The 19,648-nt window shown below is 42.9% G+C and overlaps 1 protein-coding gene across 1 annotated transcript in view; it reads left to right on the forward strand.

The window, feature by feature from the left end:
- The window catches only part of mdga2a (MAM domain containing glycosylphosphatidylinositol anchor 2a), a 170,095-nt gene that overhangs the window by 100,766 nt on the left and 49,681 nt on the right, over positions 1-19,648 (forward strand). The window contains exons 7-9 of the mRNA XM_023429967.2: positions 1,053-1,144; positions 1,251-1,488; positions 13,319-13,612. Of these exons, the coding sequence (XP_023285735.1) occupies positions 1,053-1,144; positions 1,251-1,488; positions 13,319-13,612 (624 nt within the window). The remainder of the gene's footprint in view (positions 1-1,052; positions 1,145-1,250; positions 1,489-13,318; positions 13,613-19,648) is intronic.

Here is a 19,648-nt window from a genome sequence, read left to right on the forward strand (position 1 = left end):
TGTTTTGCACTTTCAATTTCCTGTGTTTAAATCTGACACGCAGGTTTTGTTTTCGTTTTCCCTTTACCAAACTGAATATGATAATGTCACTTGGGAATTGCTAGATGAAAAGATTTCCATGGTGCCGTCATCTTTTTTTGCTGAGGAGATGAATTGAACAGTAGGCGCAGGGTTTGGAACCAATACAGCATGCATTATAATGAAATCATCTTCTTTTTTCCATTCAGAGAGGCTATGCTTTGAAAATGGAGTTTGCAAACCAAATTGGATTAGAAATGGTGGATATTTTGTTAGGTATCTCTCCAATTTCACAGTATACGTGTGTGTGTGTGTGTGTGTGTGTGTGTGTGTGTGTGTGTGTGTGTGTGTGTGTGTGTGTGTGTGTGAACCTGCTCGAACGCTGTAGGATTCTTCAGTCCGTAGCAATGATTATTATTGTTGCTTCAAAGCTTCAGTGTTTAAAACAAACACAGGATTCTTCTTCATCTATTAAGTTCTCTGTTTGACCTATCTGCTGCATCAAAAGCTAAACTTTCAGGTGTTGTTCTAAAAGAACAGTTACAGTTGTCATATCAATGACTACTCTTACATTTCTGGTTCAAAACCACTTTTTACGACCGTGGCGCTGAAGTAACACATCTAGATGAGCAAAAATCATATTTGCTTAGATCAGTTATTTCAGGTAGCTGTGCCATGATCCAGTCTCTCTGTGCCTTTGAACAGCGTGTGAAGTGTGCAAAGGCTGAGCAGGTGCGAGTAACAGCGTCAGATTTATAGCGTATCCACCGGAGATGCATAACAGCAATTTACAGCTCAAGTGTGGACATTGAGCAAAGATCTCTGAAAAAAATCTATTTAAAAAATCCATAAAATGCTGTCTTTGGGATTACATCTCAGAAATCACGTCAATATAACAAGGGGAGGCACAACCTAGAGAATGTCTCAGGGTTTGTTATTGCAGCATGTCGCAGGCTTACGGAGAAAAAAAAAAAAAACAAGTTCGGTGTACAAATGTGTATCTAGTTCTGATCAAATGGAATTTCCCTTCACAGCTTTGAAAAAGGGCCGATTCTGGATCACTCCTGACCCCTACCACAATGACGACAACATCCAGATTGGACGTGAAGTCAAGATATCTTGTCAGGTATAATTAAGTAAAAACACACATCTATGCAAAAAAAACAAACAAGTTAAAGTAAATCATTCTTCAATGCAATGCAATGCAAAATAACATACTGAATGACTCCCAGGTGGAGGCGACCCCACCAGAGGAGCTGACGTTTAGCTGGCTGAAGAACGGGCGTGCCCTGCGGAGCTCGGAGCGTATGGTCATCACCCAGACGGACCCTGACATCTCCCCGGGGACCACCAACCTGGACATCATAGACCTCAAGTTCACCGACTTCGGCACATACACCTGCGTGGCGGCGCTGAAGGGTGGAGGCATCCCTGAGATCAGCATTGACGTCAACATCTCATCCACAACTGGTGAGCCTCACACCCCTTTGTGTCAGTGACGCATTTACACCCCCCCCCCCCCCCCCCCCCCGACATGTTTGACACAAACGCACATGCTGAAAATTGCTATTGTTAGAATGAAAAAATAAAAATAAAAAAAGCTGTCAGCGTTTCTTAGACTGTGTGGCTTGTGACATCAACTTTTTAAAGGAAATTTTTTTTTTTTAAAACAAACGGTCTTAAGTTTGAAGTTTTTGCTGTCAATCCTACCTATTGATATAGTTTTACCGTAATCATGTCCAGTCAGGTTTTCTTAAACATTTCTTTGGAAGAAAAACATTTTTTAGTTAGCCGTAATCATAATGAGCCATAATCACCCACTGCACTGTAAAACTCCTCGTGCGTAAATGTTAAGTACAGTGGATCAAAGTTGAACCAGGGAATTACTATCCAAGATCTAATGAGCGTTTACAACTGACAAGTCTAAAAATAACTTTAATGTTCTCCTTAGTACGAGCCTCTAGGTAAGCGGTTCACATATACTGTATAATTCAACTTGGCAAATGTTTAAAACCTCTCTGATGACTAGTGCGGCTGCTCTTTTCAGCAGCTCCTCAGAAGTTCAGCTGGCATCTAACGGATAGGAATGGTAGCAATAATCGAAAGTGATTTCTTTTCTTTAAAGGGTCAGTTTACCCAAATTAAGAAAGACATTTTTCTTTTTACCTCTAGCATTTTTCTTTCAGCGCAGATAGTTTTTGGTTTTATCTGCGGAGGTTTTCGCTAATCTGCTACTGTAAATTATGCACCGCAGTACAGTGGAGGAGGAAGGGAATTCCTCTGTGGTTCTCACAGCATTAAAAACTGCATTGTGTTTACAATTTTTCCCATTTTTTCAATTTGTCAGAAAATAGTCCCACATGACAACTGACAGTTAGCTCTTTCACTTTCAGGGAAAGTCTCAAAGGCAGGTGTCTCAAAACCTATGGAGATGAAACCAAAACTATCTGCCAGATATTTTTAGTGTGTGTGTGTGCGGGTGTGTGTTTGTGAGAGAGAGAGAGAGGGAGAGAGAGAGATTTGGGTGAACTGAGCCTTTAAGCCCTTTTCCTGGATGGTCTCCACAGGTTAAGAATGTTTGTATATCCTCATTAGAGTAAATTCCAGTCTTCTGTGTCAGGCTGAAGAAGGTTCAGAAACCACTGTCTCCTATTGTAATTTCCAGTTACCACACACACCACTGAATTACAGCACCAGCACCACTGTTCTGTGTTGAGTGTTCAATGGATTCCTGTGAACCAGAGCTGACTTGCATCAGCCTTAACTAATCAGAGACTAAACATCCATCGCCCTTCCATCTAATCGGCTGCTTCCACCACTGTTCCGACTAACGTTTGCATACATGTATACAGCATAGTTTCACTCATGGCATGTTTTTTTTTATTTTTTTAAGTATATTTTTTTGGGCTTTTATGCCTTTAATGGACAGCACAGTGGAGAGTGACAGGAAACGGGGAGGCAGAGAGAGGGGGAATGATATGCAGTGAAAGGCCGTCCGATGCGGGATTCGAACCGGGGCCGACTGCAGCGAGGACTGTAGCCTCTACACATGGGGCGCCTGCTTAAACCACTACGCTACACAACGCCCCACTCATGGCATGTTTAATAGTTACCTAGAAACAGAGCAGTGTTGCAGCAACCTGTCATTGTGTTTTTAGAAACTCTGCATCTCTATTGTGCATCACTTGTTTCAAAAGACGGCGAGATGTAGGCGCTAACATAATAAAAATCAGTGTTCTGTCATAAAAAGATTAATCAAAGGATAAAATCAGCTGTCAAACATCTTTTTTTTTCTATCTACTGGTTTATATTTTAACATCAATCAGTCCCTCTCCATGTCGGATTTTTTAGAAGAAAAAGCCTGGAACAGCGTCAGAGGCAACAAAAGAGAGCTTAATTTTTAGAAGATTGCTACATAGCACATTTAGTGCAGTTAACAACACATTTTCCACAGGCTCTATAATAATGGTGAGATGCAGTGGTTAGACGGACAAAGCAATAGCACATATAATGGGACGGGAATGGTAGTAATCTCCAGTGTGAGGTCAATCAATGAGCAGCAAATGTGCGGTAATGTTCCGGTGTCACCACGCATTACTTCATCGCCCAATGACTCCACCAAGGGATGTGACCCCCCATCGACTCGACACCTCAGAGACGCCACGATCGGGAGTCTCCTGCCTGCCGCTCACTCATCCCAGATTTCCAGATTTTCCATGATGGGGGGACTCCCACGGGTTGGTGTTGCCGCTGGCGCAGTAGATATCTGTTTTTGCTTTGAATTTACTGGCGTGTGTTCGCTGCTGATAAGTGACTTTTGGGTTGTGTGAAGTTTTGCGACTTGCGATTGCAAGCTTTCTTTCCCCCTTTTATGCTCGCGCTGCATGCACACACATCGACAGGCACATTCACACACTCATGCACCCTCATCTCTTCTCGCCGAGTTGTTTTTCTTATCACACACACACACACACACACACACACACACACACCTCACTGCCACTCACAACGTGAACATGAAAGCCGTGTCTCGACCTTGGGTGCATAATTATTGTTAGATAATCCTTTGATAATCCCTGCGCTATAAAACAGTAGGATCAATCGCACCTGCCAAGATTGTTTCCTCATTATCTTTTAAGTAGTGCAGTCTCTTCTTTTGGAGTGCCTGGGCGATGCCAATGCATTAACACAGACCCTTTAATGTGTAAAAAAAATATTGCTGTCTGACTGAGGAAATAAGCGAGGAAATGACTGACTCTATTGTGATTGTATGAAATGAAAGGTTTCCTTAAGGCTTAGATGTGATTGCTTCTTAAGCTTTCATTGTTCCAGTCAGATGTGTGGGTATGAAATATTATGAAAGTGTTGCGTTGCCATAGAGCTGTTCCTGTCATAGGAAATAATATATTGAATTTTGCTTCTGCCGGTTACAATTCCTGCTGCTTTACCTGGATGTGACTGGGCTGTTTTCCTGGAGAATGCCTGTTATGCGTGATGTTTCTTTCAGTCAGATTGATGCCATGAATCCGAGGCGTGTCTTCGCTAAGCGGAACAGTATAGCTGCTGTGTACAAAAGCGTCTTGTGCCTGTGCCTTGCCATACGCCTGCAGCCTGTTTTGGGGTGAATAAGCCCCATTTTTGTTCCTCTGCCTGTTCTCCTGAAGGGAGAAAGCCCGAGCTGCAATTAGAAGTCTTAATAAAAGCGTTTAGAGGAGATTACACTGCAGGTCTGCCAGGGTTTCGTGCTGGGGAAGTGGTTGGAAAGCGATTGAGCCTAAAGTGTCTCTAGTCTGAACACTTTGGAGCTCACTGTCTGTTCCAGCATTGGCTCCGGTTCCAGATTCCAAACCCGGGCTTAGCCCCAGCCCACAGCACGTCTTTATAAAAGAGAATATTTATTATCTCCCATTCTTTCAACTTTTGATGAACACAGATTTCAACAGCTTTCATGATTTCTCCCTTTTGCAAAACAGTACTAATATTTACTATCATGACATGCTCATTAAATAAGCAACTTCTTTTCTCGTCGGGGCTTCCAGAGATTGCAGGGCTAATGCCTATTTATGAGCATGGTCTGAAAACGAGGACACAGACCTCCCCTTTGGATACTGTCAGGATTAAGATCCACAACACAGAAACAGCTGAAAAGAGTTACGAGCATTAGTGTAAAACATAAAGCATCCCATAAACTTCTAACAGGAACTAGCCAATTAATCCTTTCATTAGCCTGTGTGTTGAATGTGTGTTTCGTTGGTGTGTCTTGCTAGATTGTTGTTAGATGATGTGATTATTGCCATTTCTGCGGCTGCGGAGCTGAAATGTTTTTTGGCTTCAGATTGGAACTACCATTGGGACCATCTCAGAGATAAAATTTTAATAGCATGTAGAGTTATTATGGATGTATTTCTGACATTTAAAGCCAGTCTTCATCACTGATTCACAAAGCTGATATTGCGCTCGCTGTCTTATAATTACTGCGAACACTGGATTCTGCCGTCTCAGTTCAGGAAAACTACATTACAGCCAATAAACCGTTGTTGCAAGAAAAAGCCTCTGTTGATACATTTTAGCATCGACGCACGACAGCAGCTCATCCACAGTCTGATTGACGACCACAAAGTAAGTATTAGGATTGAAAGTCACCTCTCTCTTCTTGTGAGGCGGATAAATCCCTCCATGATGAGTCCCTCAATTAGCACCCAGTGTTTCTGTCAATCTCAACAATCACGGCGGTTAATGAATTAAGCAAATCAATTAAGTGCTCAGTTGATTAAAAGATGAGCTGGTTTAATGAACACAATGTACGGCCTTTTTTCCGCAAAGATTTTGAGTCATCTGAGGTTCACAGCAGGCCTGCTCATGTGTGTATCCTCCTTTCAACCTCCCCGTTGTCTGGTTGACTCTGATTCGCCATGAGCTGCCATCATTCAAGTGACTGTGCCACATGTGAGTCTAATAGGGGCAGCATGCCCGCTGGCCGTTGACCGCACTGATGTGCTTGTTTCAGCAGCAAATTCACTGACCCTGATAAAGAGGAACCTGGTCTACATCCTGACTCACCTACAGGGTGAAAAGGTTCAACTGCTGTTTGGTCATTGTGAGTGCAAACAAGTTGTTTACTGCTTTCTTCCTTAAGGTTTAAACAACACAACGTGGATTTTTCATAGAATGTGGTTCTTTATTGATGTTGGTTGATGTTCAGCTTCTTTCATTGTCTTTTTTTGTTTTTTGATTCGTACAGTGGGAGAATCACAGCAGCTGGTTCAAGAACTGGCCGGACACACACTGAAAAATATGACAAAAACAGTGCATGTTGTTTTTGCAATGCGTCTGGTTTTTAACTTTGTCAGAAGTGTGGCTCAATTTTCAAACAAAGGATCAATATTTTCAGAAAAGAGGTCGACAAAAGCTGCTTCCTGAATTGTAACTGACGACAAATCAACTGTTACTGGCAGATTTTGTAAGCTGTAGCTAGATAGTAAATGACATTAGCTTGCATTTTCTGTCTTTAATATGCACCTGATGGCCAGACATACATCATATCATAATAAAAGACTGAGGCTAAAACTACATGTCCCAGGCAGATTTCAGTATCGCCACCAGCATATGATAAGGAACTGCTAATGTTAGCATAAACTCTAATAGCATCCAGGACCAGCTTGCTGACAGAGGAGAAATACAACAACAGTGGATGTGCTAGTTATGAAAAGGCTTTTTTTCAACCCAACAAACTAATGTCGTAAGTTAATTATGTGCTCCATAGCCTTGGAATTAACAATTCAATGTTTCCCCTAACATTGCCTTGGGGCGGGGTTGGGGCAGGGGCGGCCCGCTTCCTCAAGGCGACACCCTGCTACACAAGAAACCACAAAACAATGAATACATGGAAAAAAAAGAAAAGTTAAAAAAAAAAAGAAAAAAAAAAAAGAATTTGTTTCATTTCAGCGCAGTGTGTGTTTTGCTGTCATTTACACTCGCATTGCTCTCCTCTCCTCTGCTTTGTGTTACACAGTGCATGCGTCTTAGAACCTCCCCCCCCACACACACACACACACACACACAGCGCAGGAGAGGAGAGACAGGTTGATAATTTGTTACGTTAAGTGCAATAAAAGCTTTCCAACAAGTATTACAAATTCCTCTTAAACCAAAGATGGACAGACGTCGACCCCAAACGTCTGAAAGTCAGGACAAAATATCAGCGATTTTTTTCCGTCTGGTGACAGTGGCGAGGATGCCAGCAGGGATGCCAGCAAGCTACTTCTTGCCTGAGCACTAGCAGCTCTCCTCCGCTCCTAAAAACTTCAAATTGAAAGTTTCTGACCACTGTGACATGCAATGAAGTTACAAATTGCAAACTGGAGTAAAATAATAACATCTACTAGATTCCAGCATTGGAGTAACAAGCCAATACAGGTCCTGAAGCAGTCCCAGTAAGCTGTAAACTGGGATGAAGGGGCCTAACAGCTGTCCCACAGCTGGGCTGCTGTCCTGAGAAATCTGCCATATGACAACAGTAGATGCCACGGTCATGCCACTTCTAGAATGATGGGCATATAACCACCTGGCAGCATATGTCAGCACAACACCTGTGATTTTTCAGAGGAGGGTTATAGATGTCCAAACTGTCAGGGGGAAAAACAAACTCGGTATTCTATAAACACAAACGTGAACATTTATAGAGGTTTGGGGAAATCGGAGAGTAGCAGGCAGAAGCCCAGTGGTACTTTCAGTTGTAGGTACACCGTGACCAGTGTTCACTTTGTGCAAAGTCCATAAAATATGTTAATAAGACGAGATAACTGGGCACATTATGCACAGTGCACCAGCATCTAGCCCCAACTGCACCACCTGAAGTCATGCTTTATGGAGGTGGCCATCTGGGAAATCACTTCCCTGTCCAGCTGGGAAAATCTGGAAGGCAAACATGAATAAGAAATACTTTCCCTCCCTCATTAACTACTGTCGAGGCCCCTTGAGCAATGTACATAAACTCTGGTCCTTCCAGAGTCCTGCTCACTGCTTAGCAGCAGACAAAGTGGTGGTACTGGAGGTATGTATTTGAAAACAGAAGGGTAACATTACGGAGAGCAGTGTGGCCACAAATCAAACTACAGCCCATGAGAGTGTTTGGTATTGAAAACCTGCTGCTGTACAACCTCGCTTACATGGATTCATGAGGGGTTTGTATGACTGATTGTAAGACAACTTATAGAATCTCAGGGGAACCGCATAGGGCTCAAAACCACACACACAGTAGTATGTCATTGTGGTCAGCAGTGTGTCGCTACAGTCTATCACTGCACTAAGCCAATTTTAACACATCTGTAGACATTTATTACACTTCAGCAACTTGTCTCCCACACACACAAAAACACTCACGGATTCACAAACATGCCTCACAGTGGACCTGCGGGACTCCTCTCCGTTCCCAGAGGTCCAGGACTCAGAGGAGCACAGAGTCCTGTCACATTGTGACCAACTCATTGGCCTCAAGCTGTCTAAACACACTCTCACACATACAGACACACACTCTGGAGGAGTTGCAGTACTAGATAGTGCTATGTTGCCATGGTGACAGGGAGTGATGTCACAGCACTTAACCAGAAAACGGGGCAGTGGGAATGTTGTTTATTCTCAAAGACGTCCGTGCGAACCGCTCCGTCTCTCGTCGCTGTGAGAAAGTGCTAGATATTCCTGCGTTTTGCAGTCGGCTCACATTGCAGCGTGTCTGCTGTGGTGCTGATGGATCCTGCTGACAGGCTTCAGCAATCAGCCTCTACACACAGAGCATCGTTCCAGCTAAGGTCCTAGAGATGTGTGGGGCTACAGAGGCCAAACAAGGAGGTCCAGTCCCAATTTTGGCCCAAAAAGTACACGCACACGCACGCACACACGCACACACGCACGCACACATACACACACACACAATCACACACACATATGCACACACACAGACAGACACAATGTTTTCAGCCAGCAACAACAGCGAAAAGCATCCCATTGAGGAACAGAGGCAGGATCACAGCATGGTGTCACCCGTGGGCGAGAAGAGAAACACTCAGCTATACACACATACACATACAGAGGCATAAAACCGCGTAAGCAGAGACTACACAAGCATACGCACACAGCGGGCATGCCCTGCAGGCATCACTGGCATTTGGATGGCTTTGGCACAATGAGAGCACAGTGAAGACCAGTAGCAGGCTCTCTGCCACACTGAGCATCTCAGTGGTCAGTCTCACACACAGAGGCAGGGTGTTCACTTGGAAAGAGAGAGCAGGAGGGGAAAAATTAGTACAGAGTAAGCAAGAGAGAGATGGGCGAGTGTCTGTGTGCATGTATGCCTGTTTGCGTTTCCACGATGGTGCAGGGAGAGACAATGGCAGCTGATAGCCAGCATTCGCGCTGCCAAACCCAATAGGCCGACAACTGTAATTGCCTGCCTAATCTGGGCTGTGGAGAGGCCAGGTGTAATGATGGCAACTCAGTGAATACACCTCTCCTCCACTCGCTAATGGATGCTTGCTGCTCTCCTCCTATCCTGCTGCTGTCAATTCGCCATTTCACTGTTTGGGCCCAAGGAATTGTTCAGAAAAGTGGAGAAAATATGCTGAGGAAAAGAAATATGTCAGTTCTTGACACCTGGCTGGCTCAGTCGAGAGACATTGTGTGAATACCAATCAGCAAATGTATGAGAATGAAATGAGTGTCCGCTATCATTGTCTCTGTGAGAGATCATTTTTGCTGCTCCTTTGGTGCCAAATAGCATTGCCAAGATTTATCTGTGAATGACCAGTCTTCATTATCCCATGCATGTTTATGCATTACATTCCTGAAAAGGTCTAGATAAAGGTTGAGCTAACTGATGGGCAGCCAAACATGTGGGTAACAATGGCTGGAAAGGCAACTGAGTAATTTTCTGTTTTCTGTTGTAATACAATAATTAATCAGAACAGTATTTTCCATATACAGTAGACTTGGTTTAAAGCTGCTATGATCAATAGTTATATATTAGCATTGAATAAAATGAATACTTGTGTGTAAAAGGGTGTCCCTCGAGGAGACTGAATCACAACTCCTGACTACAGTCCCTCTCATCTCTTTTGAGCCTTTTATTGAATTCCAGCTCATTGTTTCGGTTATTGTTTGCGGCTCACGACTTGTTTTTCGTTCACTTTCACTGCTCCCATCAGCGTTGTTCCACACACAGCAGGCAGCTGTTTTTAGTGGAAAAGCTCTGATAAACGCAGTCTGTTACCTGTCCAGCACTAACCCGCAGACAGACTAAGTAAGCAACCAGCTGGTGAACATAGTGGAGCTTTTAGCGGGCAAAGGTTCAGACGTTTTCATCAGGAGTTGTTGGAAAAGGAAAACTTCACTTGAACTAAAAGAAGATTGGACTTGAGTTCGCCGGGTTTACAGAGACATGACAAATGAATGCTAACGTTGCTCTCTGTCTGTGATTTTTCCATTAATAGTGCAGAGAGAGAGGGCTCTTTCACACTGTGCCCCATTCACAACCTTTGTCCAGTCTTTAGACGTGTCTAGTCTCAGACATTTATTTTCACTGGGGTTAGCAATAACCAATATTTGCTGGTGGTGTATGAGTTATTATTTTCAATTTAAAATGAGTATGTGATCTAGTAAAACATTAGAATCAGCAATGTGTGTTGAGCTTTCCCTTTGCTTCTACGAAGTTTGAGTAGGTTTGTACCTTTGGACTCACTTTAAGGACTGTAGATATCCCGGCAGTTGGATCATTGAGATGACAGTAGGATTGTTACTTCTCACCCAGGCAGAAATGGGGTCAAAAGAAATATAGCTGGACTCTTTCGTTTTCTAGAGATTGCGAGTGATTTCATCACTATGAAACTTCACTGTGGCTTGACTCCATTCCAGCTGCACTATTGTTTGGGCAGAATGACAGTGATTCGAAAATCATCAGGGAAGCATGACACGGTTTCATCATTGCTGAGAAGATTTTCACTCCTCGAATCGCTGGCTGTAAACTATTTTTGGGAGCAGTGTACAAAATAGTCTTGGAGTCTGCTGATGGTTTGGACCCGCACAAAAATACATGAACACACAAATACACACACACGGCACTCTAGGAGCTGGTGCAATTTGCCAGGTTTACTAATTAAACAAATTTACTTGGCCAGCATGCTTGATGAGGAATCAGACTGCCTGATCCAACCTGCTAGTTTTCCTGCTTCCCAAACTTAGAACACACACACACACGCACGCACACACACTCAAAGAAGCCTGCGACTGTGTCCAGCAATTTGGCACTTTGCACTTCTTTTATTATTCATTGCTAACTTTCAGCCAGGCTGTAAAATGTCCGTTAAACAAAGGCAAAATATTTATTGGGTCATATTTTGTTACACAGCCAGCAATAAAGCTATATCACCTTTGGGAGGGTTCTGTTGTAAATGCTCTGAATAATATGATGCTGTGGGTGAGATTGAGCAGCTCCATGAGGAGGAGGGCAGGGAAGTAAAAGGCTGCAGAGTGATGGCGATGATGCTGGTGATGGTGATAAGAATTATGAATGTTGAAATGATGATGGTGGTGACAATGTGGCAATTATGATGATACCGCTATGCTGATGATTTTAATGGCAATGCTGACAATGATGAAGATTGTGATATCGTAGAGGGGTAATGCGCTGTTGTTGCTTAGAGGGGTGTAGATAGAATTTGTTTATATTATCATTACTGGATGGATTTCATTCACCTTCTTATTTCAGTGAGTTATATCCCGTTTCCACTGCAAGAGCTTTTCCATGGGCCCAGGAACTATTTCAGGAACCTGAATTCCTCTGCCAGTGTCCCTGGTAACAGAGGTGCCTTCTCCGGGCTTCATACTGTCCGACGATCGAGGTAGAGATTGCAGTGCTGAATGTCGTTGAGTGGTCGAACATAAACTTTATGGCTGCTTGAATTTGTGTGTACAGCAAGCACAGGGTGCAACTAGCATCATTACTAGGACAAGGGCCAGACATTTCTTTTAATGTTAATTGATTGTAGGAGGCTGTCGGCTTCCTGACTACGCTCTTTCCTGCGACACAAAGAGAGCATGAGTCACAGACAGAGGGAGAGGTGATAAAGTCGACAACAGGATCAAAACTTAAAGGAACGGTTTGATATTTCGGGAAACGGGCTTATTCGCTTTCTCGCTGATATCAGCTGATACCAAGCTGCAGCCTGGATGTGGTTATCTTAGCACAAAGACTGGAAACAGAGGAAAACAGCTTGTCTGGCCCTGCCCAGAGGTATCAAACCACCCACCAGCACTTCTAAAGCTTTCTACTTTACACGTTATACAGTATGCGAAGTCTTTGTTATCAGCGAGAGATCCCCAGGCAACCTGCTGAAACTCTGGAAAGTCACTGTTCCCGCCGAAGCAGTAGTCTGACACACAGCCAAACTTAAAACCTTTTTGTACAAATTAAACAAATGAGATATAATATGTGAGTTTATAACAGAGTCAGGTCAGCTGTTTCTCCCCGTTTCCAGTGTTGTCCACAGGTATGAGAGCGATGTCGACCTGAACTCAAAAGCAAGAAAGTGAATGAGCCTATTTACCAAAATGTCATACTATTCCTTTAACTGGCTGATCGTTGTTATCAGAGCCGTGAACTAAAGCTGAAAGATAGACAACCACAGAACACGAATAGAATATACAGTCCAATGTGAGTTGTTTCCTTGTGTGTGAAACATTCTCATCATTTTTTAAATCTGTTGTCAGATTAATTTGCCGAAACTTTTTTTAATCGATTCTTCAGACGCAGTGGAAACGCAAAACAGGAAATGCACAAAAAGGACATTTAGTTTTTGTCTTTTAGTTCCTGAGTTTAGTTCCTGTGGCTGTACCTGGACCTGTTTGGTTGAAAAGGGCTTTTACTTTATCATTTTCTTTGACCGGTATGGTTGCAAAGTGCATCTGCTTGTCAGGTCTCCATTGCATTGTTCATTGTTTGCCATTGCTTGATAACATTAAACTTCCTCATTGCTGCCCTCCATGACGGTGTTACTTAAAGTACATGCTCAGAGCGTCCCAGCTGTTATCCATTGCCGCTGCTAATATCTGCATGGTCCTTCCATACAAAGCTGTGTGTGTGTGGCTGAGACTCAGCTTCATTGCCATCGCAACTTGGATGCTCATTCGCTCCCCCCCGCACCCCTATTCTCCACGCCACCTCTCCCCCAAGTCGACCATTTCCTCTTACCCCGCCTGCTGACTTTCTAGAGCCCCATATCAGTCCCTCCTCTGTTTTTCTCTTTCTTAGTTCCCCCCAACCTGACAGTCCCCCGGGGCAAGTCCCCCCTGGTGGCCCGCGAGGGTGACACAGTGGAGCTGGAGTGCCTTGTTTCAGGGAAGCCCAAACCCATCATCCTGTGGTCGCGAGCGGATAAGGAGGCGCCAATGCCGGATGGCAACATGCAGATGGAGAGCTATGACGGTGTGCTGCGTATTGTTAATGTGTCCAGGGAGATGACGGGCTCGTACCGCTGCCAGACCAGTCAGTATAATGGGTTCAACGTAAAACCCCGGGAGGCCGTGGTGGAGCTGATCGTACAATGTGAGTAGACTGTATATAAATATATGTGTGTGTGTGTGTGTGTGTGTGTGTGTGTGTGTGTGTGTGTGTGTGTGTGTGTGTGTGTGTGTGTCAGAGAAGCCCCAAAGACTGCATGCCATATCCCTAGGCCTCGGACCCCCCGCCACTGCCACTCAATGAGAAACCCCTTTCCCTTCTTTGAGATGTGACATTCAAAGATGGCTTAACAGCTAATTAGTTAGCAGCTAATTTATTCCCACTAGTATTCATTTTGTATTCATTTATGGATATTTGAATAGAATATTTCAAGTAAACGTCAGAGATTCAAAGCTGTGTCACTCATTCATGGGCAGGGGATGTTTCTCTCTGCAGAGAAAAGAGCGGAAGATGGATAGGAAGGGAATGAAAGCGATCCATGTAGGGTGCTTGCCATTCTCTGGCAAGTGATTACAAGAAATAGAAAAACTGAGTCTCATAGCCACAGCTCTATTGTTTTGTTTTTTTTCCTCATGGCCTACTTAGTTAATCCATGCATTCTTCCATCTCAATTTACTGTAATCTGGAAAGAACCTCTGCAGCAGCATGTCATTCATAAACTACTGTGAAATGTATGATAGTTAACATGCTGCATGCTGACTGCCATGCTTTAAGTGTCCTCAGCATCGGACTTGCCAAACATAAGACGTCAGGAAAATATCCAACAACTTTTTAAAGTGTGTAATAAAACAGAATTATGGCTGCAGCAGAACCAGGGTTTTGATTCAAGACGAACTTGACACTCCCACTACCAATATTTTGATTGAAGAAGAACAAGAGCAGCCCCCGTTCTGTTCTAGCCGACAAGGATTAGCGCATAATTCTGCCCTCATTTTTTTTCAAGAGTTTTATTGTACTCTTTGCTATGGCGTTCACGTTTCAGCTTAGCTGCTACCCACTGTGCTGTGTTAAAAGAATTAATGAAGTTTTGATGTGCTTTGAAGAAGACTGTGTTGAATTTTTGGCTGAATTGATTATGATTATGCAGTGATGACAGCCCATATCAAAGGTTAGTGGCTTTGCTATGCACCAATGCTGACACCAAAAAGTAAACAAAGGATTTAGACTCTAAGATGCCCTTCATTAATTAGCAACACTCGGTGGATCTGCTGCCTCATGCAAAGAGGGTGTGGTGGGATAGAAACAAATTGTTGAATGCAAAAATGAAAGAACAAGATTGGTGCTAATAGCCTTTTGTAAAGCACGATTAAAAGGCTGCTGTATATTCACACATCGATCCTCATGTTGAACATGTCTCCATGCCCTACTTTTGAACAGCATCTCATTGAAATATCTACTGCATGTAGTCCACGTGAAATATTAACACACATTGCCTCAGTTATTTTAAAACAGTTGAAGAATGGATGATGCTTCCCCCCTTGCTCCCTCTCAGCAGGGAGCAGTTTAATGCCACCAGCAGCAATAGGTCACCGTGATCCCGCTGCCGTTTGGAGAGCAGCAGGGACACGTACTGTATTCTGTGTACCATTTGTCTCAAGGCAGCAAAATCAGAGCAGGATAAAAAAGCAAATAAGTCCTAACTGTCTAAAAGCTTCTTGGTCAGCAGCTGCGATGTTGCAGCGTTTATGAAAATGAATTTTTTTTTCTTTCATTTGCAGTAACACCACATGCCACAGCTTCAAAGCAAAAGATGATGCATTTAAGCAAGATCTTTCCAAAATAAAAGGCATTTTTGGATTGAGTTTAGAGTTGTTATCATAGAAAATTAAAAACATAATCATTTTGTCACATGATAAATGAAATAAATGAGTATATGAAGCTATTGAAGAAATAATTTTAAAAAACACTATGTACGTATTCTACTATGGTAGGTATATAAATATGAAGACATCATGGTGAAAGGCAAATTTTTCTACTGGTTTTGACCGTGTCACATTCCAGCACTGTGGTGGCTGCTGGAGATATTTGATGCCAGTCTGGCCGATGCACCAATTTGTTACAGCGTTTCTACACAGGAGGCGTAGCGTAAGCAGCACATTATCAGAGTATCAGCAGCAGCTCCGGTGGTCCGTCTGTGTCTACACAGGTTGCCTTCAGGCACAATATTGACTTGTAGGTCACCCAGGTTTTGGAAGAACTCAGAGCCCAACATACAGTCATTGTAATTACACATGTAAAACACAGGAAAATAGTCTTGAATAGTTGGTAAGCGTTGTTAAGTGTGTAGCATGTGAAAAAGATAACTGAAAAATGCAGTATGAATCTTTTTTCTGCTTCATTATCTTTATGCACCGGGTCTATTTTTTGCTAGAGCGCCGTGTGTCTTTGAAGGTGCCTATATTTATTGTCAATTGACATGCCATTAATATTTGATGGTGCATTTCATTGTTAATCATCATGAAATACAGATAACAAAAACTAAGATAAAATGGCTGTTCTATCTGTTACCACGTTGATCATTAATGTGCTGCAAGGAGCGTCTCCACAGAGAAGAGGTCAAGATGCCGACCATGAACCGCAACATCTTCTCTCCACTATCTGTAATAAAGGCACATGGCCCAAAAAAAATCATTCAAAAATAGATTAGCTGCAAACATGCATTCAGTGCATGTATACAACACATACTTCAGCGAAACAACTCAAAACAATATTTGAAAAGTGGCTGCTGAAGAAAGGAAATGTGATCCGCAACACAAACGTGAAAAGAGCCACGGTGCAACCTGAATGCAGAGTAGCCGCATCCAGTGGATACGGGTGAAAGAACTGAAAGCAAATGTCAAATGCGATCAAGACTAACCATAGAGATGACAAGGCAGATAGGATGAAACTAATAAGAGTAACAAAGCATTCACAGTGTGTAGAATCAACAGCTGCTTCATTGGAGGAGGAGGAGAGGAGGAACAAGACCTTAATCCAAACTATAATTTCATGTGGTCTTACCCAGCTACTGAATGTATGATGGATACTAAAAAATCCAAAGCCAAGCGTTTAAAAGTAATTATATACTTTCATACTGCCCAAGTTGAATATAATAATATGGGATGAGATACAGTAGTAAGAGCTGAAAAACCCGTATTCTCAAGAAGCTAAGATGTAATTAACATGAAGGTCCACAACCTTTGAATGACCCCATCTACACGGTGGAGGTCAACACCGCGGCCGCTTCTCGGGCAAGATTCCTCTCCTCTGACACCCAACCAGAAAAGGTCATCTCCTATCACATTCTGCTGCACCCTCCACTCCAGCGTCAAGTGACAGGGGTCACTTACAGGGAGAGGCTGTTGTTAGTGACACTCGCGTGGAGGAGGCTTGGCTTGGGAGGTGAGGGAGGGGGAGAATTGAGAAGACACATCTTATTATTAATTTATTCCTTTTCTCACAGTGATTTGCTCTCGTGTGTTAGTTGCGTCATAAGATGACAGACACAGAACATGACACACAGTGAAGCACATCGCTTCACTTCTGATCGTTCTGTCTCTTCCTTTCAACACAAAAGTTTTTTGAGACTGCAATTATATCTGATCGTGTAGCATAATTTTAATAAAGCACCTCTCTTAAACTACAGTTCTTGATGTCATTCTTTCATCTGTTCTCCATCTTCAAAGTAGACCTAATGAAGAGACTTATTCGGGCTTTGGTATTGATAAACCAATCATTCTGCTACGTTCGTGCTTCAGAGTCCTGTTGTAATTAATTGCTGGCATCAAAGTCCAGGTTTAAAAAGCACAAACAATCCGCTCTTGAGTTCTTAGATTGCTTTGAGAGAATTTGAGAATATTGAGGAAATGTGTCCGCCATGTGTGCACATCAACGCACTCTGTTGACTCTGTTTCGTTTGCCAAATACATAGACCCTTGCTCGTCTTTCTCAGCTTGAGAATTTACTTTATTAACACAATCCGGCCCCGCTTTTGTTGTTTGCTCCGAACGCTGTCGGTATGCCCCCTCCTTTCCTTCTCTTGGCCTGTCTCATGGTGTGTAAGCACAAGCCAATCCCTCTGAGATGCTTTTCTCGCCTCCATTTCCAGGTCCCAGCGTGAGCCACCCGCCTTTGGTGGTGAGCCATGTGCAAAGCCGCGTTTAGTAACTTGATCAAGGGACCGAGGTACAGTCCTCTGAAGGAAAGAGCATTAGAGGCGTGAAGGAACGACTCTGGCAAGTCAACAGCTTTGATATGTAAAAACCTGCATCTGTTGGCTGGCAGAGGCAACGCCAGGAGGAGAGGTAGAGGGAATGGAAGACGTTTGCCTTTAGAATCGTCGCTCTAATAGAATTGCAAACGCCAAATCCCAAGCTGTGACACCCTAATGTTCTTAGTCAAACTGACTTGGCATGGTCCAGGGGCTTGAGAGAGGGAGTGAAGAAACAGAGAGAAATGGAAAGAAGAAGACGGAGGTATAGAGTGGTGTCCTGTCCTAGATACCGATGTCTGTCAGAGTGAGAGTTATCAAGCTCTACTTCAGCACAGATGCACGGGAATCTTTTATCCAGGCTTCCCTTCTGTTCCTCCTCACATCGTCCATGACACCTGCCTGATGCAACCTTGCGATTGTCCCTCTGAGCGAACACCTCGCTATCTGACATACATCAAAAAGACACACCAGGATAAAGAGCTACTGTCTGAGCAAAAGTAATGAGCAGAATTACACGATTATTGTTTTTAATTAATTTTCCTTTCTGCATCAAGGAGACCTGCAATGCTGGCCCCTGAGGCCCACTCTAATGTGAATCATATTAGAGCGATTCACATTAGCCTAACGCCAGCCTAACACCAGCAAATTAATCTTTTGCATTACAGCAGGGCTCACACACCACATTTGGGGATGAAATTTTAATAACCTTTTTTTTTTTTTTTTTTTTTTATGGAACAATGTTGAATTGATCAGCCGCATCAAATCCACACCAGAAAAGGTCAGCGAATGTGTAGGTTGTAAACACAAGGCTGCACACAGCTTAGACAGAATAATTCATAACTTGGTCAATGACTGAGCTAAACCTATTAGCGGATCACCAGGCCACTCCTCGCACTGAAGAGTCTACATTGATTATCATTAATTGTATATTTAAGTTCATAAATTATCACTAAGTTTTAATAACAATATGGTAATGTAGATGGTGCTTAAGTTCATTGTTTGATTGCAGCGGCTGCAGCATGAGCAAAGGAGGGTGCGTTGATGCGGAGCAGCCTTTCCCTACATTATTCAACACAGGGACTCATTATAAATCAGTTGAATCAGGGTTATCATATTATATTCTGTATATAACTGTTTGACTTCCTAATGAATGTTATTTCCTCTATCAAGACTTGATAGTGAAGCATGTTATGCTACAAAGGTTATTCTCCCACAAGGATGCATTTGCTTCCATCCAAGAACAAGGCCTTTGTTTTTTTTTTGTTTGTTTGTTTTTATACTCCCACATACAGCTTCTGAACGCTGTTGTGGGCAAAACGTGGCATATCTGTAAATGGATCACTGGTATGTCACATGTTAATCCAACATGTGTCAGCAGACAGTAAATAAGAGGTTAACAAGGAGCGCTCATGTCACACCAGGTGGAAACTCAGTGTACTTTACTTCATTTACAATTCAGAGGGAAATGATGTACTACTCCACTACATTTATCTGACAGCTTCAGTTGTTAAAAATAAAACCAGTTGGTTTCAACCTTTTCGGTTTGTGACCCCTTACAAAAGGCGGGGTCCAGATGGAGCCACTTGTCACTTTTAAGATGTCTAGTATTTAATAATTCCACTAAAAGAGAGATTTCAAACTTCTCAGATGGCTCCAGTTACATAAGCAAAGGAAAACATGAATACAAATGTGCAGCAGAAGATAATTTTTTTTTTTTCTCTTTCCGTACTCCATTATAATCACCTCATTATAACCCAGACGTGTCTTGTCACCCTTTGTTGGGGGCGCAACCTCTTGGCTTGGAACCACTGGACTAAACAATCCAGCTGTATACAAAGTAGTTGATACCAGCTCCACCTTCACCAGGTACAGCAGTAAATGCTATTGACACATTGATGCACCAGATTTAACAATCTGAAGCTGCAGTG

The sequence above is a fragment of the Seriola lalandi genome, unplaced genomic scaffold (genome assembly GCF_002814215.2).
Source record: "Seriola lalandi dorsalis isolate HSWRI2012SDOR001 ecotype SW California unplaced genomic scaffold, Sedor1 jcf7180002054901, whole genome shotgun sequence".
NCBI lineage: Eukaryota > Metazoa > Chordata > Actinopteri > Carangiformes > Carangidae > Seriola > Seriola lalandi.